Source organism: Desmodus rotundus, chromosome 11 (genome assembly GCF_022682495.2).
Source record: "Desmodus rotundus isolate HL8 chromosome 11, HLdesRot8A.1, whole genome shotgun sequence".
Lineage (NCBI taxonomy): Eukaryota > Metazoa > Chordata > Mammalia > Chiroptera > Phyllostomidae > Desmodus > Desmodus rotundus.
The window spans coordinates 96,196,766-96,220,413 of NC_071397.1; the positions used below are offsets into that span (position 1 = coordinate 96,196,766).

At 41.8% G+C, this 23,648-nt stretch overlaps 1 protein-coding gene across 9 annotated transcripts in view; it reads left to right on the forward strand.

Annotated features, from left to right (window-relative positions):
* ARID1B (AT-rich interaction domain 1B) overlaps positions 1 to 23,648 on the forward strand; it is a 404,641-nt gene that overhangs the window by 142,583 nt on the left and 238,410 nt on the right. For all 9 annotated transcript variants that reach the window (XM_053914215.1, XM_053914219.2, XM_053914216.2 and 6 more), the window contains one exon: positions 4,167 to 4,277. In XM_053914215.1, coding sequence (XP_053770190.1) covers positions 4,167 to 4,277 — 111 coding nt within the window. The remainder of the gene's footprint in view (positions 1 to 4,166; positions 4,278 to 23,648) is intronic.

Here is a 23,648-nt window from a genome sequence, read left to right on the forward strand (position 1 = left end):
GGCTCTTCCTTTAAGAGCGCTTTGCCAGTTTCTGTCAAAATCTCAAATGTACCAACCCTTTGGCAGAGTTCCACCTGTGGAGGTTTTATGCTACAGAAATACAGGTGGGGCAAAAGTAAGGTTACAGTTGTGTTTATTCTTCTGTTATTGCTTATTATTATTTTCCATATGCACAACTGTGAACCTACTTTTGCCCCAGGAAGATGCATGCACAAGGGTGTTCATTGCAGCGCTGCGTGAAGGAGGAAATGGCTGGAAACAATGTAGGTGTCCATCACTAGGGGACTGGACAGGTAAGTCCCAGCACTGGCCGACAGTGTGATACTGTGCAGCATAAAAAAAACATAGAGTAGATGTTTAGGTGCAGATACAGAACGAGTGCCCTGATAACCTGGTAAGGGACCCAGCTGCGCCCTGCACAGAACTTGTGTGCTGACAGAGGACGGAGGCTTTACATCTACGCTGACATTTGGCATGAGCATCGAACCGTGGTCAGCAGCAGACTTTGCCGGGGGATCTTGAGAAGGGAAGGAGGAGGCAGTCTTTCTTTTCACTGTTTATCGTACTACAAATCTTTCGAACGCACACCATGAGAATATTTTTCCTTTTTAATTATTTTAAAGTGTCCTTGACATTTTGTTCTACATTTTCTTCAAAGTCTCGTATTGCCGTGAGTACTGAATTCGCTTCGTTCTATGAAATGAAAACACGAGCACTTGTGCTCTTGGCCTTTAAACTGGCCCATGTGACCGGCCTCATCTCACCCTTCGTGCAGCATAAGCAAGTAGGACACTAGGGCTTCCTCCTGGTCACGCTTCACGCTGGAACCTGGAGTGCTGCCAAGGCAGTGGTCCACGCTAGCCATTCGGTGAAGGACTTAGGACTCACATTTGTTACAACAAAACACCCACAATAACTTCTGAAACAATTGTGTACATGCCCCTGCCCCCGAGCCGTTTCCACACTTCGTTGTGAGTCAGTCTCCCTTTTACCTTGGTCTCAATGTAGAGAAGGTGAAAACCAGAATCCACCAATGGTTAGAAGCTTGGAGGTGAGAAGATGGAAAATAATATTGGCAAGGACCTTTGGGAGGGTGAACCCACACTCCTCTGGCGTGGTTCTTCTGCACGGGAGTATAGGCTTCCCCCACTATCCAAAAGCAGAGCTTTCCTGGGAAACCTTTCCTGTAAAGTGAACAAGCAACTGTGTTCAGACACTTCTTGCTGATGGATGCGCAGAACGGTGGAGATGCCACGCAGATGCTCCGATGCAGATGCAGGCCATCCTCCAGCAGGGAAGGCCGAGAAGGGGGAAGAGCTGGGCCAGCCTCGCGCACCGCCTGCAGGGTGCCCGCTGCCTCTGCAATGGCTCATGCAAAACAGGCACTGAACACGGTACTTACTTTTTTCCGTAAAAGGGAATTGCCTCCTCAGATTTTTTTGTTAGAGAAAACAGGTACTCACGTAGGTCTTTTGTTACAATGAAGCGACATAAAGACCTTCAGACAAGTGAGGGATATACAATTCATGGCTTTGTATATGTACAGCAGATGAATGCAGTAATACTGTGTGTGTGTAAACTAGGGTACAAGTGAGTGTGCACCAGTCTACACTTGTAAATAACCAGAGATGGCAGTGATGTTTCCCAGATGTGAGGCTGTGTTTGGGTGGTGTTTGTTTATACACTATGATGCTGAGCATACTCTTTGTTTTCTGATACTAACATTGCCCTCTTATTGTCTGTTAAATTACTTATTTCTACTTCATTCTTCTCGAGATGAAAATAAGTACTTACCAGGGAGTAAAAATAGCTCTGAAGGGGAAGAAGCTCAGGTTTGTTATGAGATAGAACTTTTATGTCTTTATTAAAGCTGCCAGGCATCGACATTATAGTCCCACTGTAAGTTGTATGTATAAGATGACTGCCTGCCGTTAATACTCGGTACCTTTTCTGGATGTTCTCTCAGTTAAATTAATGCTTATCTTCAAACATAAATTGAAGTGGAACAAGTCCCATTTTCAGCGATTCTCACTAAGTTTTATTTTAGTTTTATTTTCAACTGTATTTAATAATTGAAAGCCTCTTGTGGTTAGGAGACTTTGGTGGAACCTACAGAGCCTTAACAACTGCAATGTCAAGTCTTAGTAAAATTTTCTGATAGTTTTCACAGTCTGTTAGTTCTGTGTTGCTTATTTCACAGCGGTCAGTATCTAAATTGAAATGTGTTCACTATCGATGTAGTGGCCTTTTTCAACTTTTTAAAACATCAGTAGAAAGAGAAAGTAAGAAGAAATTTGAAAGGCTAATAACAGGCACAGGGCACGTGAGCCTGTTCTGCTCCTTAACTGAAGTTTCACTAAAACAAGTGCCAGAGCACTACCCACAAATGCATGTGTGTGGCAGGTGGGTCTGCTCGCTTGGTCGCCTGCTGTGCGGCTGTCCTGCATCTTTGTGGGGCGTTTCTCATGGGGTGAAGGCCCCTGCATGGAGGCCTGTGCCTTACTTGATTCGAAGTCCTGGCTGTTAATCTAAAGGCCCCCTCAGGGCACCCAGTGGGGACCCGTGTGACAAGTGAAGTCTGGGATCCGGGAGAAACATGCTGTTGGGGGTGGGGGGGCAGTGAGAGTGGTGAAAATCTTCCGGCATTGGCTTGTGTCCCCCACAGCCTAGTGTTACCCTCTGCTGGCAGCCAGATTGAGGAGCTACCCTTTTAAGTATCCTTGGGTTGCGTGTGCTCACCCAAGTCTTACAAGTTAAAAACCTGGACAACTCGGGTTTAATTCTCTCACAAAAGTGTACTGCTGACTGGGTGTTAAGCAGTACTGTTGGAGGTTAGATATTCTGATTGGTTGTGTGTGTGTGAGTGCAGGTCTGTTTAAAGGGGAGAAGGGCTGTTGGGAAATGCCAGCCCGCTGGCCTGTTCTGCCTGTGTAGAGGCCGGTTGCCCCAGTCCTGGGCTGGTGTGCTTTGTAGCACCAGCTCTTGGGCCAAAGTTTCTTGGCTTAAGAAGCCATGTAATTTTCAGTGCATACTGTGCGAGAAAGGGGTGGTAGAAGCTTTTTATAGAGTTTCAACAAGTAAACTTTAATTTTTTAAATAAACATTAATGTTTAAAGTTATATATTGAGGAATTAACAGGAGAAGTGGAACACATATGTCATATTTCTTTAATTCTAACACATTTAAACTGATAGGGGAAGGGAGAGAACTTTATTTTTAAAGGATATTTTCCATTTTTTCCCTTTTCTATGAGAAACTGGTTCTCCAACTTCGAGTGCCAATTAAGACATGCAGCAATGAGTACTTCGCTTTCTGTCCTGCTGTTTGACTCTGGGTGTCAGTGGTGGTAGAATGTTCCGGAGCAGAGCATGCATATTAAACAGCGAGAGATCTGGTGTATAGTAAGTTTGGTGTGGCGTGGGATTTGGGTTATATAATATCCTTTCAGCACAATACTGAGACCACGCGGAATGCATCCTGGAAAAGTGTTCAACAGGATGCCGGGAAGGCCCTGCTAATGATAAGTTTCTGGCACCTCAGCAGGTTTTCTGGGTGTGTTTGGTTCCCCACTGCTGCACTTTTCTTCATTGCGGTTCTCTGGAAACCATGCCACGTGAACGTACGGAATTGTATACATAGTGTTTATTGCTTTTGTAGGAACCCCAGGAAACTGCGAGCCTAATCATGATGTTTTGTCAGTTATGGAGAGGGCATATTAAAAGTCAGTTGATAGTAAAGTTTTCATTAATTATTTTAACATTTTCAAGGTGATATTAAAGGCAGTTCAGCCAAAATCAGAATTAAACAGTAAAAGGAGCTTTTAGTTTGCTGTGGTTCAGAAAGGAAGTTTGGTCGTAGCAGACCTCCTTCCCCATCTTACTCACAAGTCGTCTTCCAGCAAAACCCAGCTACGGTCTTTAGTTTCTCATGATAATTTTATTTCTTAATTATATACGTGTCGGTGCTCTTGAGGATTCACTGCCTTTTTTGACTTTTGTTTTTACTTTTGATAAAGCATTAAAAAATGATAGTTATAACATCTTATGTCTACTTAAAGGTAGCAGGAGTTGATAGTTTGTAATAAACCTTTGCTTCATTTTGGTTGCTGAAGAAGCTTGTGCCTCACTGAGACATTGATGAAGTGCTCTCTGTTTGTGTTTCTTTAGGACATGTCTCAGGAAGGCTACGGAACTAGGTCTCAACCTCCTATGGCTCCTGGGAAGCCTAACCACGAAGACTTGAACCTGATACAACAAGAAAGACCATCAAGTTTACCAGTAAGACATTAATGTGCCGACTTGGAAATGTAATGAGTTAAAGGTTTTTAAAAAGAGCTGCTGGTTTTGTCTGTTCCACTTTCTATTAAGGCTTAGGAGAGAAGTTTTTAGATGTCAGATATATTTTTGATTTTTTTTCTTTTAGGGTTTTATTCTTAGGAGCTTTGCAGCCCTGGATGGGTTTACTTCCTTCGTTGGGTCTCTGAGTGCAGTTGGCAGCCCTGACTCGCAGGCGGGCTTTGGGGCAGTGGCACCTCCTGTGGCCCATTGCGCTCTGGTGGTGACACAGGCCCGAGGGGTCTGTGCGAGAGTTCAGTGCGCGGGAGTTCCCGCCAGGCAAAGGCCGTGATGATGGGACACAGCATCCGGTGGCGGTTTGAATTTCTTCTGGAACTTTGTAATATGAGAAATAACCCGAAAGAAAGTATTTTAGTTTAAGGTTGGGAGAAGCATAGAGGGATTTCTGCCGTGGATACGGCACGGTGGCTGACGTGCATGTCGACCAGCGTAGGGGCCACACGGTAGGGCATTGTGTTCACGCCCTAAAGAGTTCATCTGTGCTTGATATGTGTTTTTAGTAGGCAGCCTCATTGAAACGAGGTTTTTCTTACAAACTAAAAGAATACATCTGTGTGAAATTTTATTATTTTCTTGCTAAAATGGTCTGATTTGAAGAATTATTGTTATTACATAATCTCTATTAAGAAATCTTATTCAAGATGGGCATTCAGGCTAACCATGATATTAAATATGTTTCCATTAAGATTTATTATATTGCTTCTAAACGTCTGAGAACAGGCTTTTGTAATGAATGTCATCCATGCCATTCGCCACCGATACGAACCACACCCATTTGCAACTTCCATGTAGTCTTAGAGAAGACGGTGAGTGAAGGCTGTAGGATGCCCAGTGTCTTCGAATCTGATGCATGTGATTTTGAGACCGTGATTGTGCAGCTTTTATGTCTGTGGTGGGTGGAATGTGTTGTGGGCATGGTTTTAGTCACAGTGGAGTATTTGTTGTGTAGTTACTTGGTTTCTGAAGAAATGAAGAAGGTGATGGATTCGGTGTGTTACCGAAATAAATAGCAGACAAACCACGGCTTTGGAGTCCACGGAGAGAGAGAGAGAGAGGGGGACAGAGAGAGAGGGACAGAGAGACAGAGAGAGCGCGCGCATGTGTGCATGGGTGAACACTGTTGGTAAGCGGAACATTTGCTGAATATTTGGAAATTGGCTCATAGTTTTAGGAATTTAAGTTGACTTCTGGGAAGCAGATGGACAATGAATTCCACTTTTCTTCCACCAGATTGTTAGTGTTTTTAGAGAAGCCTGACTTGTAGGGTTGTCTTTGGCTGCTGGTATGTACTGATACACAGGTTGGAGATTTTTGTTGTCTGTGGACTCGAACGTTCTGCGTGGCTAGAAGAGTAGCGTGCAGTGTGCTGCTTGCCTCATCCCGCTGGAACCGGGCGTCCCTCACGAGGCTGTGCATCTCTTCCTGGCTCCGCAGCGGAATGGGCAGTTGACACCCAGCTAAGGCTGTAGCGCGCCCAGGGCGGGAATGAGGTGTGGGGGTCCCAGAGCACCGGCTGTGGAGGGCTGTGGAGGGCAGTGCTTTTCAAGTTCAGTGTTCGTGAAGGGGTTAATGTATTTTAGGAAGGGGTCAATATATTCATCAGTAGTTTAAATTTTTCTGAATTGTTCTATTTGTATATATTATAAAATGGCTTTCTTTCTTTATCTTGCCTACTTCCCAAGAGAATTTAAGGTTGCTCATAATATAAATTTTCTTATGAAACCGTTAAAAAAAGATATTTCCTAATTGGTGTTTTCTTTCTGTTCTTGTAACTCTCGTAAGATAAATAAGATGCTGATTGACTCAGTAACATTTCTCTAATTTTTTTGGAGAGCAAACTTTTCAGGTTTTATGGTACCATATTTTTCAGACTATAAGACGCATTGCGTCTTATAGTCCAAATGTAGCTTACCTGCCTTGCTACAGCATTTCTGCTTTAAAGGATGTTATTAATAATATTTTACCACATTTTTTGCTTCAAAAATTTTTTTCCTATTTTCCTCCTCTAAAACCTAGGTGTGTCTTATGGTCCGAAAAATATGGTATATGGAAGTACCACACCAGTCACCGAATGAAGGGCAAACTGTAGATCAGCCAGGGCACCTCACGCCTCCCTCCCCCCCCCCAACCCCCCACCCCCGCCGCCCACCTGTTAAGATACAAACTGGCTTTATTTAAGTGAATTTTAATGTCCCACTTTTATTTCAACAAGCTTTATTTGTGTAGAAAGTTTCTATATGAAGTATACAAACAGGTTGTTATTTGTGTGGATGCTACATTGGTGTGTTGTATACAACCAAGGTAATTACAGTTTGGGGGGAAGGTTCACTGATACTCAGTATGGCTCTAATATCATATATTTTTAGTGTTCCATTTATTAAATATTTTAGCTCCCTGACTTGGCTAAGTTGATACCAGAGGCACTGTGAAAAACCACTCATATATTTGTTATCACATTTGAATTTCCTATGTAGATTTGTGCTGCTTTTTTTTTCAAGTGTCAGTGATACAAACTTTGTCTTTTTACTTACGTAGGAGACAATCCATCATATTTGTAATTGCTAGTTTTATAGTTTGGAACTAAGGAAATGGTGGGTCTTATCTGTACTTTTATAAAATGTAATATAGTGATTCTAATGTATAATTAGTAAGTTGTCTTGTATATGTGACTGTAAGGAGGACCGTTCCAAGTCGTTAGCGCTTACCCAGTGGCTTACACTGAGATGGGCATCGCAGTACTTTTCTGTGCAGGTGGTGTTTTCTCCAGCATCTGCTGTCACACTGTTAACTTTCCATTACAAGTAGCCAGGCCCTTTCCAACACCCTTGTGCTAGACCTGTAATTCGATCCCTTAGTCGTCCTCTCACCAGTGTTTGAACTGGCATTTGTCTCTATTTGCATGTCATTAAATTCCGGGTGATCCTCGGTAGCTAACATAGTTACGTTCCCAGCCAACTTAGGTCTTCAAATCATCCACACGAAACCAATGACTGATAAATTAATACTTGTCCTCTATTTGCCTTGGGGCCATGGCCACTATTATTTGCTTTTCACTTAATGCGCTCAGACCTAATCTCAGAACAAATCTTCCTTAATAATGTCCACTTATTTCTGTACCTCTTAATCATACAGCTTTTTCCCTGTTGAGATACATTAGCTTACATACCCTTTGTACAACCATTATTAACAGTTCTTAGCATACACACAAGCATGTGATAGAAAAATTAGTTTGAAGAACTCTGCCTCCTTGGAATATTACCGCTTAAAATTTGAGCACTCTATAGCTTTTTCTGTCTCTAATACTGATATGAATTGAAGCAAGAATTTCAACAAAATGGACAGTGGGAGGTCTAAAAATGCCGTAAACTTAACTCCTTTATTTCATGCACTTTCTGTTGAGGGTTTTGTTGTATTTTAACCTCTGCAGCATTCACTGTTTACCTCTCATGGTGGTGGTCTTTATGGCTGTCTCAGCCCTCCGTAGACTAGGATCTTTTCAGAGTATTTATTATGTTTTACTCAGTAGTTATTTTCCGAATAGAATTTATATAAAAACTTCTAAATACATTCTTCCTCCAGTTGTAGAATTTTCTTTTAATTGCTTAAGGGGTCTCTCCCAAGGTCCTGAACGGCCGTCAGGAGACCCCGGCCCTCTGTGCGGCGGGCAGGGAAAAGCTGCTGGAGTGAGCTGTCTGTCCTGCCGGGGGGCTTCACTCTTGCAGGCGTCGCCTTTCGTCGTGAAGGGCCTTCGAGTTTTCCGTGGTAACCTTAAGCTTTAAGAGAAGAAGAAGTGGGCACTTTCGGATTTTGGAGCTAAAAGGAGTGCGAAAACACTTTTCCTGAGTAGTAATATATTTATTACTTTCAAAAATGAATAAATTGACAGAAACAGTAATCACAATTTTAGTAAATAGTGTACAGATAGATATGTTAATAAAATATTTATCAATATGTATAAAGAATTAAACAAAAAAGTTTGATTTTTTTTTTTTCTTCCTCATCTAAGCAAATAGTGCTTTCTCCACCAGGGAGCTGAAGAGTGGTTAAAGGTTCCTCCGGGCAGAAGTAACTAATTTGTTCTACTCTTCAGAAGAGGCCTGCCCCCAGCTGTGTTTCAGAGGGGCCCATTATTCTGTTTACCGAAGAGATAGAGTATGACCAGGCCCATTCTAATCGCCTCTGAAAGGGCCTGCCCAGTCATTAAAGACCTCCGCGTGACCCTTTCCTCCTTAAAGAGGGAAATATTTAAGGAGGTTGATTTGAAAAGGAGTTTGCTCTTTCCCAGTTTAGTTAAAAAACCCTCCCTGTCCTGTGGGGAAGGGCTTGTGGCACTTTTGTTGGGTTTGCAATCAGAAGGAAGTCCTGAGGTTTAGATAAAACACAGGTGTTTTGGGCCCTCTGTGAAGCCAAGAGATGGTAAGTGCTGGCGGTTCTTTGAAATAGAGGGTGTTACGCAGGGTGGTGGAAGCCTAAAGGAAAATGGTTGGAGAATGCTGTTTTGAAGAGTATTCTTTGGAGATTAGGTATTAGCGCCAGGGCATACAATGATCTGCCTTAACTGAAAAAGAATCGTCTGTGTGTTTTGTTCTTTTAGTCTTTAATGACATTTGTGTTGAGTGGGGGTAAAAGGTCATGCGCTTTTGGAAGCATATGAATATTGATGAAACGTTACTAGGGGCATTTGAAATGTATATATTTGATGATACAGTTCCTGTGAACAGTTGAAAACCATTGGAAAAAACTAGGTGAAACGATTTTTAATTAGGTTTTGCTGTTTACTATGTTCTCAACCCAACTAGAAATACAAATTGCAAAGATGATCTTAATTTAGTGGTAGATTCTCTCAGAAGTTAAAATCTACCAGGAAAGAATTAGATGTATGGCTGCTGAATGAACTCTTTGCAGACTTTTTAACTTTGTATCTTGAACTTGATTTAAATGGTTGTCATTAAAAAGTTAAGAATGTAGCTGTCTTTGTTGATTGAGCCTTCTCACATTATTCTGAACATTTAGAAATTTTAAGTTAATAACAAATCTAACCTGTTGTCACCTTATCTCAGTGTTCAAGCTTCGATAATCTCTGCGTGCTACTGAAGACAGAAGCTGTTTGTCAGCACCAAGTGTTCTCAAAATGGGTTGAGTTTTAGAGTTACAGGAGGGGCAGGAGGTCCTCTGAAGAAGGTGCCTTTGTCAGCTCCTGTCTGCAGGCTCAGCTGGTCCCTGGCGTCGATTCCAAACTGGAGGTGCAGACACATTCTGACATCTTGGAGGAGTTTTCAGCAGAACACATGGTGCTGGTTTCCTTACCTGGGACTCGCCGTGCCTTTCGGTGTACTTTTAGTCCCTGGCCTCTTCAGTGTGGAGATGCTGATTCTTTCCGGCTCACGTTAGAGCGAAACCCGTGGAAGACCTTACTTGAAAGTTCTAATTTAGGGGAAGTGATAGTGACTCTGACAAATGTTTATTTTTCAACACGGTTATTTCTTTAAGATGTGATGTTCTGTAATTTTATCCCCCAGAATATTGTTGTGCTATGCATAGTCATTTTGAGAATAGAAGATAATACTTGAACAAGATAAGAAACAGCAGGAAGTGGGAAGGTATGTTTCTCCCTCCTTCAAAAAAATATCTTACACTTAGATATTTGTTCTGTAAATGAATATTCAGTAACACCTCTCCAGTCTGGATTTCTTCCAGGTAAAAGCAGGCTAAATAAATGGGAGGTTTGAATAAATTAATATTTAAAAAGAACTATAGTTTGCTTTTAAATAACTCAAATGTTTGTGCGTGAAGTGTTTCTAAATTGAGATCTTCAGTCCTGTTGAAATAAATAGATAATTCTAAATTCATTATAGCTGAGTTATTTGCTTAGTGGCAATGTGTTATTTTAAAAAATTCATTTAAACACATTGCTTTAAGCATATACTCTGCAAACTTTTTCACATAATTTTCTGAAGATTTCCATTTAAAATATGGGGGAAATGAATTTCAACCTATTTTTACAGGACTGTCAATTCCCAAATAATTAATGAAGGAGTACTGTAAAAAATAGGCACTGGACAAAATTGGAGATGAAGAGAGGCTGAAACATAACTGATTTGCAGGATATTGGTTTTGATAATAGAAGGATAACTATGATCTGTAGTTGATAAATGAGGCTCATTAAGTGAGGGATGAAAAATGCACGTACTCCTGGCTAATAGAAAAGTAGGCACACAAATTTTGCCATAACAAATGAGGGACTGGAAGGTTTTGACCCAGCGTGCTGCTCTGAACTAAGGGAGCCCCTGGAGCTTCTCTGTGGACCCAAAGGACGGCTGCTCGCAACTCCCAGGCCTGTTAGTGGCAGAACCACACTCGGGCCTAAGCCTCTCTGACCGGAGGGGCTCTCTCTGCTCACAAAGGGGAGAGCAGTAGTGTTGGCCTTTTAGTATAAACCACAAAATGCAGTGTGTGTGAGGAGTTCTCACGTCTGGGCCTGGGGGCTTGGCTAGCAGAATTTGTCAGCTGCTCTACTCCTTTAGGTTTTAACTTTAACTTTTTTTAATGTAAAAATGAAAAATGACTGATGCTCAGGGGTAGCTTTTTGTAGTCTAAACTGTTTATTTTTCTACCAACAGCAGTTCTTGCCCTACTGAGCTCAGGAGCCTCCTTCCTCCTTTCCCGCAGCTGTCCTCCTCACTGGTGTCTGCAGGGGTGAGGGCTGGCGTCCTCTAGATTTTGCAGAGGTCTTCAGTGTATTTTACTTCATATTGTCCAGGTTAGGTGGGAAATAGATTTTAATTTACGATTGCTACTTTGTAGGTAACTACAGACACACATCTGTTTTAGATAACAAGAGACATATAACCAGCAGGAGCTCATAGTAGCATCTGTGGACTGGTTAATTGGGTTTATTTTTCTTTTGGACTGGAAGTAACTATTTTTAATATTAACTGTCAGTTTAGGAGCTCAGAGGCCATTGAAAGCAAACTGGTGGACAAAAAATCTCCAGATCTATAGAACAGTTAGTGCTTCAGAATGTGCTGTGTCTTTCTCGTGGAGAGCCTGGGGGAATACTGGATGTCTTCCCAAATAGGGGGCCGTCGGAATTCCATCTCAGAGTAAACCAAGGCCTTCACCGGAGAGGAATAAAGGGAAGAATAAACACTTCAGGCAGCAATCCCACGTCTGGGAATACATGCTAAGAAAGTAGATTTAAATAAATGCGTAAAAATATTTAGAGCCGATTTATTCTGAGGTCATAACCTGTGAACAGTCCACATGTTCAGACGCTGAAGAGTGGTCAGGAAAGTTTCGTTGTGTTGACTCAGTGGTCTGGCATTTTTGACCTATAAGTGGCAGTTTCACATCACTCAGCCGATGGACTGCCAACCTCATGAAAGTGACTCCATTGAAAATAGGAGAAACATGTGTGAAGACAATGCAGAAATAAAGAAGAGAGTCCCCGAAATGATGGCAGGTGAAATACAAAGAACAAAAATTCCACGTGTAATATAAATTCAGACATGTAAAATATGTCTCCATATTGACAAAGATTTTTAAAAAACAGAAATGAGAGTCATTGGAATAGAAAAGCAGAAACAATAGAATATTAAATATCTATTACTGGTGTTTTATTTATGTGTGTATAATATATGTATGTATACGTGCACACACATACATAAATTTAAAATGTGATGAACGAAGGTGATATTAAATTATAATTAGAACCCTGTAAAAGTGGTTTAGTAGGTTATCTAAAATATTCTCTTTTATCTAAGTCTGAAAGAAACATGGTAACCTGTGTCTCTGTGGGGAAAAGAAATTCACTGATTGATTCTTAAATAGAAGTAGCAGGTAGCAGCCATCTGAAGAGGGAGTGATTTGCATGGTAGGACACTGTGGGTTCTAGGAGGAGAAGTCCCAGGACACATATTTATTCCTGCTGCTGTGAGATGCTTAATTACACCTGAAAGAGCTTTGAAAATCTTGTGTTGGAGATTTGGAGGGATACTTAGTCTTTCTGTTCTTGGGTCTTTGGTGAGAGTTCTAATTCTGTCACCTCTTCTGGGCCTTATTTCTGAGTGGACTGGTAAACAGCAAGGGTCAGTGTGAAACCATCAGCTTGAGGAGGTGTTGTGTCCAGCAGAGACCTGCTGGTCCACATAGCCACAAGTGTATTGTAACAGCCTCCTGGGCGTGGCACGGACACCTGCATGCATGGGTGCATCCAAAGGTACCAGTTGGGGTTGTACCAGTCGGGATGGCTATTGTATAGTGACAGAGAGCCCTTCAGTTTCAGGGACTTAATACAACAAAAGAATGCCCTTCGTTCTTGCTACATGGGCAGCATAGTTTGGCAGAAGGGCGGTAATTCAAGGATTCAGACTAACGGAGTAGTCACTGTCTTGTACTTCGGCAGTCACTGTCCCAGAGAGAAGACGGCACTTTGGGGGGTCTTTCACTGTTACTCATGTCTGACTTGTCATGCAAAGTGCTATCAATCAAAAGGGTGCAGGAACGGTAGTCCTACTGTGTGCTGGGAAGGCAATAGCTGGAAATGCTTGACAGACATTGTTAGGGACTACACAAGGCTCTTCTTTATTCATTGTTGTTTTTGTTTTTTTTTAAGATTTTATTTATTTTTAGAGAGGGGGAGGGAGGGAGAGAAACATCAATGTGTGGTTGCCTCTCCCATGCCCCCTACTGGGGACCTGACCCACAACCCAGGCATGTGCCCTGACTGGGAATCGAACCTGCGAACCTCTTTTGGTTTGCAGGCCAGCGCTCAATCCACTGAGCCACGCCAGCCAGGGCCTTCTTGTTTGTTTTTAACAGAGACATGCAATATTCAGATGTGAATATATCATCTCTGAGAAACAAAAAACTATCACTTTTAGGACAGGAAATAAATACATGTAGAGAAGGATCTTACCTGAGAGCAAAATTTTCTATTCTTCTCTCACAGTGTGGGATTTTAGAGGTATCTCTGTCTTTCTCATCATCTTCTTTTGCCTTCTTTAAATTGTTGTAAAATAACTGAATGGTCTTGTTTTCCTTTGTTTGGGTCAAGAAATTTTAGCTGAAAATTGTTACTGTGTGAAAGAAGATTATTGACTCAACAAGCCTTCAATTTTCCATGAATAACGCTCCCACCCCCTAGCTTCAGGAACATGCCGTGCATGTATTCTATTTTAAAATACAGACTGTAATTTACAACAGGCAGTTTGATGCCCCACTGAACTTTGTTTAAGCCTGGAATAAAAGAGGGGAAGGAAAGCTTTAAGCCATGAAAAAGTGACTAAGCTTTCTCAACCACTCTTTTCCATACGCAGCCTGTGAAAAAAAAGAACTGCTTCCAGGTGCTGCTGTTGCCTTTCCCCAGGACCTGAATTGTTCCCGGTGTCAGATTGTGAGGTGCGCGTCTTTTCACTTTGTCTCATCGCCGGGCCATCGTTTGCCTCTTCTCGGTGCTCAGGGTAGTGTTCGTTTCCGGTGGAGTCTGTGTGCAGGCGTTTGCGCATGTGGTCCCTGCTCGGGGCGGAAGAACAGGAATTCTAAAACTCAGTGCACAGGATTCAGCGTCCCGTTGCTGATAGTTATTTCCTGGGGGGGTTTGATTTAAATAGTACCTGACTGTTAGACTGGAATGACATAAATAGTTAACTGAAATATTATTTACTATCGGATCATTATAAACACGATTAGGCTGAAGTAGTTTATAGCACTTGTCTTTTTTTCCTCCTCACAAAAAAGAAGGTGAACAGCTTATAACGATTGTGTGGAAGGATGGCTGTGTTTTGATAAAATAATATATTTCAACCTGGAGAGCTGTTCTGACAATGACCCTGAATGATAAACAGGGCTGTATCTTGGCTCAGGTTCTGGTCCGGAGCCATTCATTCGATGTCTCAGGACCTTTCGTGTGCGTCTCCGAAAAATGAATGTTAGTGTTAACAATCTCCGAGCATGCTGAAACTCCTAAATGCCGTGTTACAGGCCTTTGTTAGTGTGGAAGGAAAAAGGCACTGATAAAATGAACTCTCTACCTGCAGGAGGAGGTTGAATGAGAGGCGTGCAGCCAGCTTGAAATCTTAGTGATGGTTTCCCATGCTTGGGTGCCATTTCCTTTGGAACACATGTAGGGATTTTGGGATGCCTAATTGAGTACATAGCCTCAATGTGCAGGCCTGGGAGAGCCGTGGGGCGCCTGGGGACTCTGTCGCTGTCTAACAGCTCAGAGATCACAGAGCTGCCCCTCAGTTTGGGAGTCTTATGTATTTGAGATGTATCTGAGTGTGGGGAAGTCTAGGGAGAAGGAGAAAGGTTTGTGGGAGAAGTTGAGAAGTACCCTTGACCCCTGAACAACATGGGGGACAGGGGCCCCTGCACAGTCAAAAATCTGCAGGTAACTTTCGATTCCTCCAAAATTTAACTGATAGCTTACTGTCGCCTGGAAGCCTTACCGATAACATAAACAGTTGATTGACACATATTTTGTATGTTGTGTGTATTGTGTACTGTATTATTACAGTGAAGTAAGCTAGAGAAAAGAAAATGTTAAGAAAATTATAAGTGGGGAGGAGGGAATATGGGACTGGTTAATGAAGGTGAAGGGGGAAAACTAGGACAACTGTAATAGCAGAAACAATGAAAAAATTAAAAAACCATGAGGAGAACATACATTTCCAGTACTGTATGAGTTTTGGGGGAAAATGTCACAAGTGGGCCCACACAGTTCCAATCCATGTTGTTCAAGGGTCAGGTGTCTTTTTTTTTTTTTTTTTTAAGGTTTTATTTATTTACTTTGAAAAAGAGGGGAAGGGAGGAAGAGAAACATTGAACCCCAACTGGGGACTGAAACCGCAACCTAGGCTTGTGCCCTGACCAGGAATCAAACCGATGACTTTTCGGTTTGCGGGATGATGCCCAGCCAGCTGAACCACACAGGTCAGGGCCTGTACCAGGTATCTTGAGGACCACCTGGTAAAGCGGAAGGTAGAAAAGACAAATGAAGAAGGAAGCAGCAGCAGCGGGACAATGAAATCTTATGTTTTCTTTTAAATCTTGTCTTTAGTGCCTATTCCCACTGCACCAGTGGGAACCCAGCAGAGGCGGCTTTCTCAGCCAAGATGGTCTCGCCACAGTCAGTTTTAATTTCATGCTGGTGGAAGGAATACTCCAGGTTTACTTTGTGTACCATAAAGTAACTGAGTAACTCTATACTTTTTAAACTGAGAGTTACTGCAAGTGGAAATACTAGCAACCCGGAGACATGGAAACCACCATTTATTTTAATGAACCAAAGCCAGTTTCATGGATAATGTCCCCTGCGTCTCTGCATGTTTAAGTCTTTGATGCCCGTTGGCATCACTGAGGTGCAGTGGCACGTCACCCGTCTCACTTGTCGTTTTACTCCACTTTCTGTCAAAGCACGGTGCACCGAGGCAGCGGCAAGCGCTGTCCCAGGTCCACACGTAAGTCCTCTCTCAGAGTGTCCAGAATGAGGGAGCCTGGTGAGCACTGAGTGACCGGGCGGTGGCCAGTCCCCATCTGTCACTCGGACCCTGGTACTGACGCTCTGTGTTTCTAAAACATTTTCTGGTGTACGTAGGGGGATCTTAGTTCACCTTCGCTTTTGCCATGGGTGTGGCTGGGGGGAGTGCAGTGCGCCGGTTACGCCCTCTGATGGCCCTCAGCACGCATGGCTGGCTTTTTGTAATCATCTGCACATGGAGAATATGCGGCTCCAAAATAATAAGCATTTATATTTCATTTATAACTTACTGGACACCATCTTTAAAAGTCTCATTTTGTGTAAGTGGAAATTTCAGTTAACACCAGAAATTGCTAGTGAAAGAAGAATAAATATGCCATAGTAAGGGTCTTGGGGAATATCTAGGTGCAAGGCCCATGAACTTCAGAGATAGGACTTTGCCCCATCTGTTTTGCCCGCTCAACGCCAGATCCCACCATGTTCTTCTGCTTTTGCTGTCTAGGACATCCAGGTTACCAAGATGAGGGAATCGTACCATGCTTTTTATTTATGCAGAGCTTTCATTTTCAAAAGTCCTTTATTATCAGTTGGGGGCAGGGGGACAGCTTTTAAAGGGTATTGTATTGTCTCACAGTTGAGGCTGAGTCACATTATTAACAAGTGATGGCGGTGAGAATGCAGAGGGAAAAAGAATGTCGACATGAAGGGAGGGATGAGTGACAGATGCTTGTAAGATTTTTAAGCTGAATGACCAGCAGGTATGGTGCTGTTGGTGACAGACACAGGAAAGTTGGTGGTCAGAGTTGGTTTCGGGAGAAAAGGGTGCCCAGAGATTTTTGTGAGGTTAAAAAAACAAGTCCTGAGTAACTGCTTGGATTCTAAAACTCCTAAAAGAAAGCATTCTTGGTACTGACATCATCTTTTTTTGTATTGTTCTCGATATAAGATGTAAAACATTGTTGTAAATAGGAATTGATGTTGAAAATTGATCACATTGACTATAGCTTTACATTTCATTTAAATTCTTGGAGATGATTTGAAGACTATTCTAGCAGAGTTTAGATAAACTCAGAGATCATACCTGTAACTTGGAGTAAGACCAAGAGTGCAGCCTGAAGAAATATATGAACCTATATATAGTTCCGTGTCTATATATAGGATTGATGTCTGCTCATTCTCTTCGCTTTTAGGGTAGTAGATCCTGTGCTTGTGTCCGTGGGTAGGAACAGGTTACTTTATGTTGCTTTGTTTGGTTTACTCTTGAGTGATGTAGACTTTGTTCTGGTATGAGTGCATTTTGGAGGAACATTCCTTAGTTCAGTTTATTTCATTATAATATCTCCTTTTTCTGAAACTTAACATTGAATTTGTGTTTGTGAGTCTGTTATACAAATTTAATGCTTTTACTTTTACTTTTTTTAAGGCATGTGACTGTGGGAGGTGGTGGGGAATATGGTTTTGTTTGACGCAGTTTTTGAAAGACATTCTCTTTTATTTTGTAGAAATAGTTTAACCCTTCAAGCACCGTGGTTTCCTATGATACATTCGAATCGAAACAGAGAAAGTGGTACCTCAGGGACATATCCATGAACTCTGAGGGGAAGCTTGTTTGTATTAAAATCAAGCCTCTCCCAACCCCCCATCCCCTCATTTTTTAAAGCATTGTCATTTCACTGCTACATAAAGGACAAAGGTTTACTTCTGAGTTCTTACTCTGTGTGTAGTTTTTCACATTTAATTTGATTCAGATTTCTAAGCTCTAATTCCCAGATGTGAAAAAGGAGACTCAAAAATGGCAGCACAGGTGCCCCAGAAGTCAACAGACAAGGCGTCGGAGCGCACCTGTAGCTCGCTGTGTCCGGGTGGCTGCCTGCCTCTCCCTCCTCAGTGTTCTCGTGGGCCTGAGTTGTCGCACCTAAGACCTTCTCTCCTTGCAAATTATACTTCCTGTAAATTTTGATTGAAGTCATGTGTGTGCCTGAATAACTGCAAATGCGTTTGATTTCCCCAAATGCTTTTGCTTCCTCACTGTTACGTTTATGCTTTTCCTCGCTAGTATGCCTACATGTTGCCATTCTCAATTAAGGCACGAAATTCCGCTTTACACAGAAAAATTCAGTTACATTTAACAATCATTTATGGATCACCTCCTTATTTTTAAGATTTTACATTGGATGTGGTAATAAAATAATAAAATTTGAATTATTTCACTAACTTATTACTGTTTGTTCTTTTCTATAGCACATTTCAGCAATAAGAAATCAACAAGAAAACATACCTACATACACAGTGCCTGTTATTTAAAATGCTTGACACATTTGCTTCTTTAATCTCCAGAGCACCGCCTGTAGAATCTTCAGAATTCATACTTTCAGCATGTCTGATTTCGCAGAAACGTTTTGCCCTTTTGCGGAAGTCTTGAGTATTTGAAAGCACGGGAGCAGTGGCAGCTGTGTCAGAACTGTGTTTGCCTTTTGTGCAAGATGTCCCAGTGGCCTTCGGCCGCGTGGCGTCCGTGCCAGCAGCTCGTGCATGGAGTAGGTGGCTGCCAGGCACGTTGTGAGCCCTGGTTCCGGCCCAGGAGCGATGGTGCTGGCTTTCTTGAGTAACTTCATGAGGGATTTTATTATCTTTGCTACTTTTTTTAACTTAATTTTCATTTCCTGTTTTTGTAGGGATGCAAACAAGATATTAAAGCTCTAGCCATCTTTGATAGAACTCTGGCCCTATTTTGTGGGTATCAGATTTTGAAAACTGTATCTAAATATGTACATTATGGTTGATGAAGCCCATTCGCATGTACTCTCAATTCAGTTTTATTGCTTGTATAATTCACCTTTATCCCTTTGATAAAACATATATAAAACCTCTCGTGTAGTACTAGTCACCTACATAAGTGCTCAGTAAATGTCAGTTTCTTACCCTTTGTTGGCCCTCCTCCTTGGAAATTGCCTTCAGCTGACAGGGCCTGGTAGGGATGCTCATCCACCAGACTTCCCAGCTGGAACAGAGCCATTGCAGAGTCACCAGCACGGTGGCAGCTTACCTGTGGCCGCCACTCTATCTCACTGACTCCTCTCCTGTGTCTCCACTGTTGAATCCCACTATCAGGGACCTCTTTGGACTGGAATGTGTTGGTGTGAATACCACTGCATTCATTTTGATTTTGTATTCTTCATTTTTATTTACCACATAGCAGAAAAGCATGAACATAAGAAAACTACGCTAACATACATTGTAATTTTAAACCGTTTCTCCAGTATTACGCTGCAATCTTTGGTTTACGTGCCACAAACGAAATTTTGGGGGGAGGGATGGGTTGGGGATGAAGAAACAAAATCTTACAGGGTTCATCTCATGGTAGCCAGTCACGAAGAATTTCTGATGTATAGTGTAGACCACGAAGTGTACGGGTCGTGCAAAATGCAATGCTGATCAGTAGTATTCTGCTCAGCTGCGTTCCCCACGTGACTGTCAGAGCTGCAGGGTTAGCTGGATGGCCGCCGTGACTGGGGTTTACTTTTCCATGCTCTTCCCAGCTTGTGGTGTTATCAGTGAATAGTGAAAGCACCTAAGAGAAGACAGAGACAAGAAAAAGAAGGCATAAGCAAAGACATGGATAGAAATCTTTGCTTGCAGTCAAGTCTGCTTTAGATAAACCGCTTAGATTTTGCAAAGAATTTTCAGATTTCTGAGGCAGATAACGTTGTGAACCATTGTCGCTGTCCAGGAAAAGCCAGCTGTGACCGGTAACACATCTTCACCGGGCGTGGGAAGGTGGTGACTCAGGGAAAATAAGATACACTTTTAAGTCAAATGCAGGAGAGAAGGGGGGGAGACAGAGGGCTGGAGGGGAGAGGGAAGATGGGAACAAGCAAGGGGGCATACCTAAATAATTATATTGATGTGGGAAACACACCTTTTTGAATTCTGCCTTTTTTCATCCCAGGTGATTAGTGACATTAACTAAGTAAGCTGTTGTTATAAGTTAGGTGGTATTTTGAAGGCAGTAACACCTTGGAAGTATCTTATCCTAGTGTGTTGGTGTTGCTCTTTCAGGCAGTTGTATTCATTGATGTTTAAACTGTACATCCCAAATAGGGAACTTTTTCAAATGGCTACTTAATACCTCAACTATATTTAGCCAGCAGTGGTAGCTTGTGAAGTGGTACCTGGACAAATTATAGAGGAAATGAGTATGACTCTATCGTTGTAAACAGATTAAGACATTCTGCTTTTCCCAGTGTTGTATGCCCTATTCTTACACTTTGAGTAGTATACTCACTATCACTAGTTTACTTTTGAATTTACCTGTAAACCTAGTTTCTTAATAATAAAAATACGTAAGGTTTAATGTAATTAATGCATTCTTTTAGCCTCCCTGCCTGAATTTTTTTTTTTATGCTGTGGCATTCTAATATAGGGTATGACCCAGATGCTATGTAACCTAATGATCAATATTTAAGAATATAGATTTCTTCATCAACAAAGTGTTTGAAAACAGCTTGGATGAGGTATTCTTTCAACATGTGTCCCTATGAATTGTAAATAAATTTGTTTCTTTTTAAACCTACCAGTGACTGCTTTTAACCAAAAGAGTCCTGTTGTGACAGGATGTTTTCATTTCCTGAGATGTTTTTATACAGAATTTATAACCCGTGTGCTTCTAAAAAGGGTTTGAGTTGACCTCCAGTAAAACATTTGTATAAACTGAGACTACTCAAAGTGGAATACAATTTTAAGAAAATGTTTTAAGGAGGCAGAAGCCAACAAACCATGGTCAGACATGCCGTGAATAACCATTAAAGTCGAGGCCGCAGCCCTGATGACGTGGCACAGGGGAAAACGGAGGCTGCGTAATGATTGTTAACACAAAGTGGAACACCTGAGTTCTGAAGGAAAGACTATCACTTTTCTTCCATTTTATAAAAGGAAATATTCTACAAAAGAAACATTAAATACGAGTACTCCTGTGAAAATAATGAATAATGATGCCAAAATACGGGTTTTTCAGTTTTGGTGGGTTTTTTTGTTTGTTTGGTTTTTTGTATTATTAAAGAAATTGCTCCATGTTACCTGGACTGGAGTCCGGGGCCCATTGTTGGCCTCCTACCTAAGAAGTGAATGAATGGCTCTTTATTCTAGTACTTGTTTAACTGTCAAAATTACAAGCCCAACAGTTCTGTCCAAAGGAGTAACTTATTGAGCATGTTTTGATTTTGTCGTAATTTTTAAAAGTAATCATTTTGTAAGCATAATGTATGTAGCAGGATGAAAAGTCATTGAGTGAGGAAATAGTTCAGCTGTAGAGAGAATCTTTCATAAACTTCAGGTTTTTGTTTTGAGGCTTAGGTGACAAATTTATTTGGTAATTTAGCATTTTTCTGTTGCATGTTTTTATGGGAGGAGATTGCTAATACATGGGTGGTAAAAATTGGGCTCAAGACGGATGAGACGGGTGGGGGCCTGAGTTTTACAGTGCGGATGTTCCGCTAATGACTCAGTAGGTACACTGTGCCAGTTTCTGTCTTGTGGCGAAATTTATGCGATTTATTTTCTTGTACATCTTGACTTGATGGCCTTGAGTACATTATGAAATTGGAGATGTCTTCCTCAGGAGAAAAAGGACTCATCCATAATCCATGTAGCTCCTTTCTGAGGTTTGGTGGGAGGAATGTTCAGGCTGGTGTGGTTCCAGCCTCCCCCGTCCCCCCTTACACGGCCCTCTACTGCCCACCCTGACCCCAGACTGGCCATGGAAGAGATTTAAGACTGGCTCTGTTTCAGTTTCTGTGCCCTGTACTTTAGAGCGGGGAGGGGTATGGGCAGCAAGCTGAGACGTAGTTGGGGGCAAGGAATTTGACATCAGCTCTGATTTGAATCCACAACTGTCTTTTTCTTCTGGCCATTCGTCAGCCTTTGGGGAGAAGGGGAACAGAATGTATTCTTCAGATCTGTTGGAAAGAGGCTACTGTGTTTTGCTTCTGTTATTGTAAGGGAATTGGACTTTTAAAAGCCCCAAACCATATGAGAGAGTACAACAAAAAGAATTTAACATATTTATTCTAATAAAACCATAGCATTATGGTAAAACTACCTCTTCTCATTTGTCAGCCAGCCTGTTGACAACTTCCAGTGAAAGCAAGTCCTGGTAGTTGGGTAGTTTGTCCTTGTAGAGAGTCTTCAAAAAGACTTTTACATCAACGTTTTGTATTTTATTACCTCTAGGAAAATTACTTGTTCAGGACCTTGTGGCTCTCCCAACTGCAGGGCTTGTGCTTTTAAAAACTGTTCAGCTGCAAAATCATGAAACAGCACTGCCTAGGTCAGCTTTATTCGTTTATGGGGTGTTTCTCTTAAAGACATGGAAACCCTGTAAATTGGCAAATTGTTTTCCAGTCTTTCCCTTCAGAGGGCTTAAAGAAAAATCTCGAGTATGTTGGGGTTAGATTGGGTCGTCGAAAGAAAGCTCCCAATTTGGGGGAGCTGCTCTCCCGTAGCTGAGGTGCACAGGTGGATTTTGCTCCCTTAGCTCGCTGCTGGGCTCGAAACAATTTTGACAAATGCCAGAGTTTCGCAAACGTAGGAGTAGCAGTTACAGAGGTGGCTTTGCAAGTCCCTTGGAACAGCCCCGCACATCTTCCATCACTCTTCATCTGAATGAGAGAGGGGATGGCAGAAGCTATTTTTGTGTTCTCCTGGGAACAAGAAAAAAGGAAGGCGGTACTTCGTACCATGTAATTTAAAAAAAAACAAATCGGATTCCATTGAGATTCTTTCTTGTTTACTTTTTGTTTTACTTTTGCTGTTTCCCAGTGTGTTTGACTAATGTAAGTCTTCCCCCAGGAATATGAGAATATGTGGTACAGTCCGCCTCATAACCTTCCTGGATATTTTTATAATTTATCATCAGCTGACACCGCCTGGGTAGAATATTCTTACCACTCCCTCTGGCTGCTGGAAGTCTGAAATTACATCTTTGTCTTTGAAGTCAGGCATACTGTTAGCGTTGCTATGGCGACAGGGTGGGTAATGGCGTCCACAGACAGGAGATTGGTATTTAGCGTTTAAACGCTGCTGTACACAAGGCCTTGATTTTCAGAGTGGCTACTGAACTGTCCCCTTTTAGTAAATGTTTAAAAATTACATTTTCACATGGTCTTACGAGATTAATAGTCATGGTTTATTTCATTTTAGCACTGCAAGGATAAAAGCATTATTCCATTAAATGGGTAGCTTTTTTTCCCCTCTTTTGGTTTATGCATTATTAACACTGGCTTTCCTGTTTGGCTTGTAACGTTTTATAGGCTTTTTCAAACATGCAGTCAGATTTGCTCTGTTGCCCCTTTATTTTTTGGACTTAACCCATTATCAGCTTGATCTCGCACAATTTCAGAGGCAACAAAGTTCTAAGGAACTAAGCTTTTAAACGACTAAAAAACGAAGCGTGTGTGTGTGTGTGTGTGTGTGTGTGTGTGTGTATTGAATTTCAGCAGTCACTTCGTTTGAAGTGTTTTTGTCTGTCTCAAGTTCCTGGTCAGCCCCGTCCGTACCAGACCCTCCCATGCCAGATCACAGGGGAGGCTCTACAGTTGCTGGGACCTGAAGGAACAGCCTCTTACTTTATTCAGTCTCTTCGGTCTGAGACCCTTTACTCACGTAGAGATATGGTCTGCGATTTTTGTTTATTTTGTCATTAGAATAATGTTGAATCTAAAAAGTTTCTGTAATACCATACATGTCCCTCCCTACCTGACATGAATGGCCTCTAAAATATTATTTTGAATGCCTTGTGATGTGGAACTCTCAACTTC